The 11,211-nt window shown below is 46.5% G+C and overlaps 1 protein-coding gene across 1 annotated transcript; it reads left to right on the plus strand.

The window, feature by feature from the left end:
• Nucleotides 1-8,951: 8,951 nt before the first annotated feature.
• Nucleotides 8,952-10,948, plus strand: LOC119377981 (uncharacterized). The gene is made up of 2 exons (XM_049411685.1): nt 8,952-9,132; nt 10,690-10,948. Exons 1-2 carry the CDS (start codon nt 8,996-8,998, stop codon nt 10,946-10,948), a joined length of 396 nt encoding a protein of 131 aa, XP_049267642.1. The 5' UTR covers nt 8,952-8,995.
• The last annotated feature ends 263 nt before the right edge of the window (nt 10,949-11,211 follow it).

Below are 11,211 nucleotides of genomic sequence, written 5' to 3' on the forward strand. Positions count from 1 at the left end.
TCGAAGATTCAGTCACTGCCGGCGACAAGATGCCTTTCCGCCTACTTTTATTACTGACATTGATACCGTGGTCATTAAAAAAACGTACCCCATACTTTTCTTGGTTTCATTCTACGTTGTTTTCCCCTAAGCCTGTGTCTAACAAAGAAAAACGAGCCCATAAGTTGCCTTTATTACGTTTGATTATAAAAACTCCTCAATAGCTCAGAATTAAAACGACTGGTGCCTCACTGAGGCACCAATTGCACTGTCAGCAAAATATTTTTTACGCGTTGTGCAATAATTCTTTCGCTAAACTGGCCTTGTTCGAAAACTGTGAAAATAAAGTCCGAAATAAATATAAGCGATACGATTTCCTCAGTAAGCAAACCAAAACGTGTCTGTGCAGAGGGGAATTCTTTCTTTTGTATTTATTTGAAGATTATCTCTACTTTCCCAGCCTTGATGAGTAAATCAAGTTAATAAAGTGTCCATGAACTGAAGGAATGATAAAGGAAACAAACGCGGAAGCTCTGTTGATAATAGAAACTGAATTATACTAACAGCACCTATACTATACAAGCTGTTCTCGTCAATACAAGCAACTATAGCGTTCGTGTTTAGTTTTTAAGCTTGCCAGCAACATTAGGGTGCTCGTACATATTTGCTGCTCCGATCGCATGCATCATTCTTCTCTGAAAAACAGCGAAGCGCGAAGCGCGTATGATGTCCTGTCCTCTCCCACTCCCGCTCCCCCTACACTCTAAGAAAAAAGAGTATGCGTGGACTCTTTTCGGAGAGTTCTGACTTGCAAGTATAGGACTCTCTTTAAATAGTCACGGTGACTCTCTTGGTGGGTCAGGGTCGGCTCCCCCTAGTAGAGTCCCCTGACCCTCTAGGAAAAATGGAAAGACTCTCATCCGGAGGATCACGTTACCACTTATAGGGAGTCAGACGACTCTTGCCGGTAAACGCTCCTACGGGGGTCAAGTGACCCACACCGAAGCATCAAGCGACCTCCACAAGTATTTTAAGCTACTCATTTGACCCTTGCTCTAGTTTTGCGCGACTACTGTTTGAAAATAGTGGCGTATTCATTTTAAGCAAGTCCAATAATACTTGTCGTTCTGCCAGCGACCGCAAAAAAAAGAATAGTTCAGTTTTAGCATTATTTTATTAAATTCGTCAAAACAACACATATTTTTCCAGCAAAGTTATATAGAAAGCGCGAAAAGATGGTCTGTGATTTCCGAAATAAGAAGTTTGGGTATTCCTCATTTACATGCTTCTATGAGTATAGCAACTAAAATGTGTGACTGTGATGTGCACAGTGTCATATGGTGCTAAATAAACAGCAGAAATCGCCATCATGTTTCCATATTTATTCCTTATGATAAGAATAAATCAAAAAGTGGTGACGGCTTGAGGCATCAGACTTGTGGCTTGCTAGGTTGTCACTCCTGTCCTGCCGTGAGCACCATGAAAAACGGATCTGAGAAGCAGAACGTGCTACTATGATGAGGAAAATGAAATTGCAGTAAAGGTTTGCAAAACCTACACAATAAGTGGTTCACACAGACATAATAAAGGCTAACAACAAAACAACAAGGCACATCCTGCGGCAGTCAGGGGCATGCCGTGAGCGGTTATTGACCGCATGTTTTACAAACGTAACCCCGCCTTAAATACTCAGATAAACAGATGCGAGTGCGAGGGCCCGAACGACACCCAGCGCGTGCGTACGCCGTCTACCGTCGAGATCAGACATGTCATATGCTAAAATTAGCGCAAACTAACTACCACAATCACGTGCACTCACTCGATTCTGGTTATAACGCCCAACGTCATCGCAGTGTATGCAAACCACGAAAACAGCAAACAGAAACGAGGGAAAAGAGTGCACGGCGCTGGCCGCAACAACGCACGCCGTCGAAAGTCTAGAGCTCTTTTCACTTTACCGGCGAGGCGTGTCCAACTTGAATGACTACCGCGTACGTTCTGGAAGCCACCGTTACTATATCTGCACCTCAAAACTACCGTATTTAGGCCAACAAACCATTATATATAGTTCGTCTGAGCGTTTTGTACACAGGCTTTTTTTTTCGCGTTCCCCACGCGCGGAAGCACGCTGCATACTCAAGGTCGATGGAAATGGTATATGACGCAGACTAAAGTGCATCTGAAAACGACATCTTGCACCTTCAGTAGTGCAGACACAACGTGCGATCAGCAAGAAATGACCCTCAATAATTGTTTACATCGCTCACTTTATGGGAGCTTGTACAGCAACGCGCATAACGGTGGCAACTCGTTAACTGACAGCTTTAGTTGGGCATCCGCAACAGCCCCGCGGACACAAGCTGCTGTTGGAAATGCCTGGCAGATAAGTTCCGCAGAGCTGCTGCAGGACGCCCAGCTAAAGCTGTATGATTTTACCTACGAAAGCACTACACTCACCGTCAAACTGGAGCCCGTTGTCGGTGTCCGTAGCTCCACGAATATTCCGCCCTCCAAGCGTCACTGGCGTCACTTCCTGCACGGAGCCGCCGTCAACACCACCGAAGACGCGTAACCAACGCAACCACGCAACGCATTCCAATAGACGAGGAGACTGAGACGACCTGAGAGAGGAGAGCGGCGCGCCACCCCGGAGCCAACCCCGTCTGCGTCGGCGAGCAAGGTGCCACAACGGCGCCAAAGGGCAAGCGCGCGATATGTATGGCGTATACGGCGGCTCTTCCGTATACGGAAGCCAATCGAAACGCGCTTCAGGAGGGTCCAGTGACTCCTTCCGAAATGCTAACTCTTTTTCTCTGCCCGTACATTCCAAAAGGGGTCACATGGACACCCGAAGAAAGTCACGGTCCCATGACCCTCTTTTGACTCTCTTTTTTCTTAGATTGTACCCCGGAAAAAAACAGAAGCGCGCAGGTTGCAGAACATCCGGAGTAAATGATCGTTCAGAGTTTTCCCGATGCTTCGAAATCTGGGAAAGGAACCGCCGTCAAGTTTACCTTACAAAGGTGCACTGCCACAGGTGTATAAGCAGTACAACTACATCAAAGCTCAGCTGATGTGAGCACACGTCATTACCTTGCGAACCCGCGTAAGATTTCTTTTTCTTTTTTTTCTTTCTTTTCTTTTTTTCACTGCCTCGCTTCTTTCGTTTACTTCTTCGGCGTCACTTTATCCAGGCGACAGTGTAAAGGAGCCAGCTCCGCTCAGGTAAACACCTATCTGAAACATCTTACATACGCGCCCGCTTCCTTTCAAGCTGTCTCGCCTTCGAGTTAAAGTGTGTGTCGACGCTGATGTATCTAAACACTCGAAAGAGGCGGTAGCTTTTGCCTTCTTAGTTTGTCAAAAGCTCTTCATGGAGACGGAGAACGGTACCACGCCCTCAACATCAAACGGGTCCTTTGACCCGCCGTCGGCTCGCGGGCCATACTCGGTCTTTGCCCAAGACAGTCCGAGTATTAGGACGAAAGAATTCGATGCCTCAACAAGCGGCTAAATAGACCGTTTTCATAAATACACCGCCTGGCGGTGAGCTTTTTCGTCAGTTTCGATTTTGCAAGTCTTCTGGATAGAAGCCGCCATGTATAGGGCGGGTGGTGTGTAATGGCGTGAGACCGTCCGTGCGCCGTCTTGTGTGTCCGCGCGTGCTTCCAGCCGACTCTCCTCTGTTTCCGAAATCCACCGCGCCTTGCTTGCCTTGCTTTGCGAAATAGGTGTGCTGTACTACGACGTTGTGATGGCCGACCCACCGACTGGTTGGACCAACGATTTGGCGCGGCTGCCCGCGATGTGTTAAGATCTGAGCTGGATCAGCCAGCGGCAGCTTCGGCATCGACGAAAAAAGCTCGTCGGAGCTACAAGCTCCTGACCTGAAAGCTACGTCGTAGCGTCGTCCATAAGTGCCTGTTACCGAGCAAAAAAATGTAAGTAGCTACGATCAGCTCTGTCGCTTTCCTAACATGTGCGGTGTTGATCTGTCGTCGTGAGCGCGTTGTGTTGGCGTGCGTGCGTTTGCATGCGCGTTCTTTTGTGTGCGCTTAATCGCCTGTGTCGGCGTGGTTGCTGGAAACAAAAAATGCTTTGAATATGAGATTGAACATCTGAAGAAACGGATAAATTAACCAGGCGCATTTAGGAAGTGTAAGCATTCAGTAGGTACTGTTGGAAAAAAAACGGAATGGGCGCGTTTTTACTAATATGTTTATAGATGCGTGCATTGGAAGAGACGCGTGTCATTTTGGTGTGTGTTCAACCCGATCTGCTTCGGGCGTGCTACCGCATGCGTGGCCGCGCATTCATTTAGTAACCTCGATGTCGCAGATCCTGGTAGCAGTTCTCGCGGCGCATGCCGAGAAACCCGAGTCGCTACGATACGTTCTGTCAGCTTCCTGTACTCATGAGGCCAAGCTCAGCCGTGCATACTGTGCATAAAAATTCTCGGGTTCACCGTTGTGCTGGTTCTACCTCCTTTGCACTTTAAAGGAACAGAAAGATATTAAACATCTGGGGTTTTACTTCCGAAAACCAAGACTATGGTTATAACTGACGTCGAACAGACAAGATAGCTAGATGAAATTATTACTGCATCACTTGCCTAATGGCATTCTTGGCGTGCTAATATAGGTGTAGTAAATGAATGACGAGGAAGGAGGCGAGAAAACGCACAAAATGCAGTGCCTGATATATTCCATAGCTAGCACAACATCCTCCAATGTATCACACGAATGCAACAAGAGTATGTGGTGTTGCATTGCAGTGCGAGCTTAAAAAAAAGTACCAGCCACAAAAGTATGTCTTTTTTCACGAAGGGAGGACATGGGGAGGGGTCAAAGCGAGTTGTGTCAAGGATTGGCTTGAATGACCTAGTGATCGTGCAGTCTGTGTGTGTGTGCTCATCTGTGCAGCTGCCGTAAAATCAAGCCTCTTCGTTGTTTTGACTGCATGTGGTCTGTCTTGTTTTATAGGCAGTCCACATTCTTCGTACAGGGAAGATGCTACCGGAGCGAGAAAAAAACCCAGGCGTCATATCTCGTTCACATCACTATAAGTGGTGATGGCAGAGTACTGGCAGTAACTTGCCAATGTCCCGCAGGCAAAACTAGATGCATCCACCTCAGGCCCTCGTTCAAGTTCTTTGTTACTTCAAGAAAAGGCTTCCACGAGGTTCCAGACCACTTATCATGTACCGATTTGCCGCAAGTTTGGAGCGGCCTCGCATCAGCCTTTTGAAAGCTAGCCGCCTGCAAGGTGTTGACTGGAGGAGTGTTGGTGACGGTGGCCGAGACTTGCCATTGCCGAGCCGACTCGACTTAAAGAAGTTGAAGCCATGCAGCAAGAGAAGAGGAGCAACGTCATGCTTTTTGCGAATGGCTTGGCTGCGGCCGGAGCCGATATATTTTGGCCAAGGTACTGTCTGCTGCCGACCGTGCACCAGTGTGCGCTGCCAAATGTGGCACTGTTTTTGAGGGATCACCTCTGGCGTATCAGCAGCCTTTGACTCCGCATGGAGTTGAAGTGCTTCTGTGCGAGTCGCTCACAGAAGTTGTGAACTCAAGTGAGCCACCACGACTACCCAAGGAGATGGTGCCATTTATGAACAGCACACAGTGGGCAATCCCAGGTGATATGGAGGAAAAGGAGGAATGCGTCTCGCAGGTACAATGAATCCTTATTTTCATAGATTAAGAGGTGATACTCCAGCCACAAATCTTGGAGGAAACCCGACGTTTCGAGACCGGCTTGGTCTCTTCTTCATGGGTGACTGTGCTGATCAGGGGGGCTTCGTCGCAGCTTGTTTTTGGCTCCGCCTTTTTTTTCCTCACATTCCGGAGGCCGTGCACGTAGATCGGAGGCATTGTTCCGAGGGACCGGTTCACATTCGCAGGTGTGTTCTGGATGTGCCACGACTCGAGTAAGAGCCTCCTTCCCAGGATTCCTTTCCGTTTCTATGATGGCAGCGCCCTCGAAGTCAATTTTGTGGTCGTGCTTCTCGCAATGCTCTGCAAGGGCACTGCGTTGCATTTCCATCTTTCTGACGTCGTTTTGTGTTGGCGCATTCTTTCAGGAAGCACTTACTCTCGCCTATGTAGCTCGCTGGAAGTTCAGCACATGACACTTTGTAGACCACGCCCTGGTGTTGCTCCCGGGATGGTCGATCTTTCGGCCGCGGTAGTAAGCGAGCGAGCGTGAGGCGGCTTGTGAACACACCGTGACCCAGCTTTTCCGAGAACCCTGGCGAGCTGTTCGCTAGTTCCCGGAACATACGGGATGACGACTCGTTGGGCTGGTTTCTTCGATACCATGTATCCGGTGGGGGGCCAGCGTGGGAGGAGGGTCGCGTGTGTCGTTCGCAGGTGCGTCTCCGCGGTGGGGAAGCTGATCTTCGGCATGCGGCGTGCCACACGGTGGATGAAAGCTGTCGTGTATCCGTTCTTTCTTAACTCGGCACATCCTCTTCTTCTTCTCTCTTTCTTCTCCTTCTGATGTGCAATGGCTCTTGCGTGAAAAGAGTGCCGACACCACGGAAGCTTTGTGGCAGTGGGGTGATCGGGTGAAATGCAAATACCTGCGGTGTTGCGTTGGTTTCTGTACACCGAGAAGGTCATGCGTTCGCCTTGTCGTCGTACTAAAACAGGGAACGGTTAGCGCTCCGTCTTGCTCTCTTTTCCACCGTAAACTGGATTGCTTGGTCGACGGAGTTAGGATGTTCGAGGAAGCTGTCTACCGCTGTTTCTCTTATGATGCAGAAGCAGTCGTCCAAACCTCAAATCCTTTTGGCCTTTCAAAAAGGAACGCAGTGCCGCTCTTCTACGTGCTCCATTGCGAGGTTCGCAGCTGTAACGGAGACGGCTGCTCCCATCGCGGTCCCGTGGCTGTCTGTAGAAGTCCCGTTGACACTAAACGTATGTTCCCTTGAGGCAGTACTCCAGTAGGCGGCACAGCTCATCGGTGCTCAGGCAGGTTCTGATCAGCACAGTCACCCTGAAGAAGAGACCAAGCGGTCTCGAAACGTCGGGTTTCCTCCAAGAATTTGTGGTGGAGGTATTTCAACTTCTTAATTCTTCTACCAGCCAGACAGACTTCTGTCGAAATGTTTACATTAAATTTTCATAGATACACGCACAGTGCACTCCCACATAATTTCAGCCCAAGCATTTGAAATGAAAGGTGCGATGGGACTACATTGAACGTAATGCATAATTTTTGCATTAACTTATGAATGCAGAGCTTTTCGATGTAGCTTATAGTAATAATCAAGTAAAATTGCAGTTGCCGCCTAGCTTTTGACTGAGCTTTCACTAACATCCACGCCTAACCATCATACGTGCTGTCTTTTGCAACCGGTCACGCCCAGATGCTAAGACATGGTGACGGTGACTTGTAAATGGTGACAGAAGCACCAAACCACGTCGCCTACCATTAACTTTTCTATAGTGCAAATATGTGCCAGCATGTGAAATCATGTATGTTGGCTGGTTGTGTGAGGACTTATTAGTAAGGGCGTGTGAATATTCAAAATTTTGAATAATTTTCGAATAGTGCTGGCTATTCCATTTGCACTGGAGTTTTATTATTCGAAGTATTCGAACTTCCTGAAAACTAATACGGTCAACGTCCGATTGGCAGTAACCCTTTCAGATTTTGAGTATAGTTCACCACATACACACGTGCATTGCGGCAAAGCGGTTTTTAAACTTTACTACGATTGCAAATTTATCAACTCAAGAAGACGCTGGTTCCGACTCGAAGACGGTGGATGCAGCAGAGGTGGGGGTTCAATTAATGCCATCGCAGCCCTGGAATTTGGGCCGGAAGTCCAAAGAATTGGCTACAGAAAATTTTCAGCGTCCAAAATTTCAGGTGTTTTGTACATGGACGTCCATGGGGCAGATTACGAACTCCAGACTCAAAGAGATCATGTGTTGTCCTCCACATTAGTTGGGCCGCCACAGAACTTGAAGGAGGAGGAGAGGCTGAGTGAATAGCAGCTTTGCCTTTCATGTGTAAAGTGTTGTGACGGCACTTTGGTTGCATCTGATCATGTAAATAGATGCAATTTTGCCTCTGCATTGCTTTATTCTTGATAAGAAAACTACGAAACACCATCTCCAGTGCTTCACGAACATATCCAAAAGGAACAGTTTCATTTTGCTATTTCCTATGAATAAGCTTAGGGATCCTCTGCAACATTTTTAATGTAATTTCACTTCGAAGTATTCGAAAAGTATTTGAGAAATATACGAAAATCATTCGATTCGATTCGCACTCAGACATCAACATTCGAATTCACTTAGCACCGAAAGTTTTGCTATTCGCACAGCTCTACTTATTAGTGGCCTAGACAGTGACGTCAGGGAGCTGAAGTTGTCTTGCATCGTGGCAGGCCCACCCACATGATTGGCCCTAAAAATGCTAAGTTTAATATGTAACTATACTACATGTATAGACCAAATTCATCCATCATTTCCGCATGTTAAGTTTTCTGGCCCTGTCAGGGGAGGGCGGATCCTGCCTAATACCAGCCCTGTGCTGATAAATTACGTCGTCAAGTCAGCTTAAAATATTTGCTGAATGTTTGGAGTCATAAGTTATCTAATAATCGTTTTTGTGAGAAGATAGTCTTCTTTAAAAGATTGATTGCATTAATTACAGAAAGCACCAGTGTGTCTACTTTGAACATTTTGCTTTTGTAACATCATCTTAGAAAAACGTTGCAGTGCAATTTGCTCTGACTTCCGGAAATGCTGACTTCGTACAACGGTGAGGATTTGTTAAGAATTCCAGTTGCTGCCGTGGTCTGTGGTATTTTGCTGGGAAATAAGGTGCATTGCAGTTACAGAGCCATGATATTGTTTGTTGAAGTGAACCTACCTGTGTAGCAAAGCTGTCTGCACCACGTGTAGTAAGTGTGTGAATATTTTCTTATTGTGCAGACAATTGCGCCACACCTGTTGAAGCGCAGTTGTTGGAGAAGAACTCCCGACGACAGCGAAAAAGCATGACTTGGTGCCAAGAAAGGAAGTACCGGCTCACAGCGTCTAACTTTGGCACTGCACTTTTGCGGAGACAATGGACAGATAAAGGTCTCAGTAACCTAACGTCATCAAAGGACCTATCCAGGGTCCCTGCTGTCAGGTGTGTGTATGCTTCTGTGATTTTGCATGCTCAACACATTTACCCTGAGTAGTGCCAGAGTCATTGTCCTGGATAGTGCCTCTATTTTCAATAGCAAAGCTATTTGAGCCAGCCGTAAAATGTTAACCCTGCCGCAAAACTATGACATCACGAACAGGTGCGTGCCACAGAAACCTCACTATTCACCGCTGCGGCCTGGCATCCCGATGGGTGGGAGTGAAGACAGCAAGACAGATATAAAGCAAAAAATTCTTGTCGAAAGAAAGTTCTCCTTGAGGCAGGAATCGAACCTGTATACCCTTGATCCACTGGAGGCATTGTCTTGGATAAATATTTTATGCCGTACATCCTGCTTACTGCTTGGACCAACTTAATATGTAGGGTGATTTTTGTTTACAGCATTTAAAACTATAACAATAAAATTGCACCAAAATTTCGGCATTAGACGTGTGGCTTTTGAGGTTTGTCCAAGATACTAAGTGATAGGATGCACAAAAATTGTTAATATGCTGTGTTAATTTTTGCATTGGCAGCATAAGCTTCATTGAGCTCACAACAGCCAATTTTGGGAGTAATGTCCCTTGCCAGTGTTTTGTCACAGCCATTATTGCACAAAATGAAAAAAATGGGGCAGGTAGGTGAGCTTGGGCCCAAATAAAACCAGGCATCTCCTTAACCAAGATGGGAGCCGACAGATGGAAACACGTAGTGGGATAATCAGGGTGAACAGTGGAAGTGCCTCAGACAGGTTGGCCGACGTTTCGATAGGAGGCCTATCTTTGTGAAAGGCACCTTGTCATTCTTGGCGTGTTAGTTTTAAGGGAGTTAGTAGTGACGTCATCTCCTGAAAAGAAAAAAAAAACTATAAAGCAGAGGAGTGCAGTCCTGCTTCATTTCAAGTTAGGTGGTAGTGATTCAAAGTGTTCTGAGAGTGGGAAAAAATGAAAAAAAAAACACGCACTTTTCCGCAGCTCAAGGGTATTACGTACAGAACCCCTGAAGTACACAGTACAAACAGTGTGGCATTTTTTTTGTGCAACCGCTCTTGTTCACCATTTCCTTTCCATGATTTCCTGTCATGCGACACAGTTTCAAGTATTCCACCTGTGAGCCCCACAGCACTTCAAATATCTTCACAGAAATGCCCTTTACAGGTGTCATGTTATGCTACGAATCACATTAACAGAAAATATCACATGTCTGATACATTCTATTCACCTGCCATCAGAACGATGGGTTTTGTACCAAGTTGGTGGTTTAAAGCTTTCCACGCGTGGGCTCACATAATTCTTTGTGCTCATCGTCGCAAGCCGCAGTATCAACAGTGTGAAGCTACATATGCGCGCATTACCTTGCATACGATAGTGTGCACTTTGCTAGAGCACAGAATGATGATTCTCATTGTGGGTACACCACATGGGACTAATTTTGTTGTGCGAGTCAGCATCATGTTTATAACCCTGCTCAAATTATTCATTTGAAATTTTGTAAGTATTCTGTTTTATATAGAAAGAACTGAGTCTCTCTTGTTATGTTTTGAATGTCTATCATGTGCAGGTACGGCATTGGCAACGAGGCAAGGGCATTACAGCGGTATGAAGAAGCCTTGAGAAACACGGGCCGGGATGTTCAGCTTCAGAGTGCCGGGCTGTTTGTTAACCCTGAGTATCCGTGGCTTGGTGCATCACCAGATGCCATTGTCTATGATCCATCCGAAGATCAACCATGGGGGTGTGTCGAAGTCAAGTGCCCGTACAGCTTGAAGGATTTTGACTCTGAGAAACTTATGACCGCGAAGGACATTTGTGTAAATTGACGATCTGCGGCACCCTTCGTTGAAAGTGGAACACCCGTACTTTGCCCAAGTTATGGGTCAAATGGGCATAACAGAGTTAACGTGGGCAGATTTTTGTCATTTATTCAGATAAGTTTTTGTGTGTGCAAAGAATCAAGTTTGAGTGGAATGTTTGAAACCAAATGAGAGTGAAGCTGGATGATTTTTATTTTAGGGTTCTTGTGCCACACTACACCAAGATAATGTAAAGTAGCCTCTCTGCATGGTAGTGCGCCTATTTTCAT

The sequence above is a fragment of the Rhipicephalus sanguineus genome, unplaced genomic scaffold (genome assembly GCF_013339695.2).
Source record: "Rhipicephalus sanguineus isolate Rsan-2018 unplaced genomic scaffold, BIME_Rsan_1.4 Seq649, whole genome shotgun sequence".
Lineage (NCBI taxonomy): Eukaryota > Metazoa > Arthropoda > Arachnida > Ixodida > Ixodidae > Rhipicephalus > Rhipicephalus sanguineus.

Excerpts from the sequence above, each read along its gene's own strand:
- LOC119377981 (XM_049411685.1), top strand. The coding sequence starts at position 8,996 with ATGACTTGGTGCCAAGAAAGGAAGTACCGGCTCACAGCGTCTAACTTT. Across the intron at positions 9,133-10,689 it reads TCCAGGGTCCCTGCTGTCAG|GTACGGCATTGGCAACGAGG; the intron begins GTGTGTGTATGC and ends TATCATGTGCAG.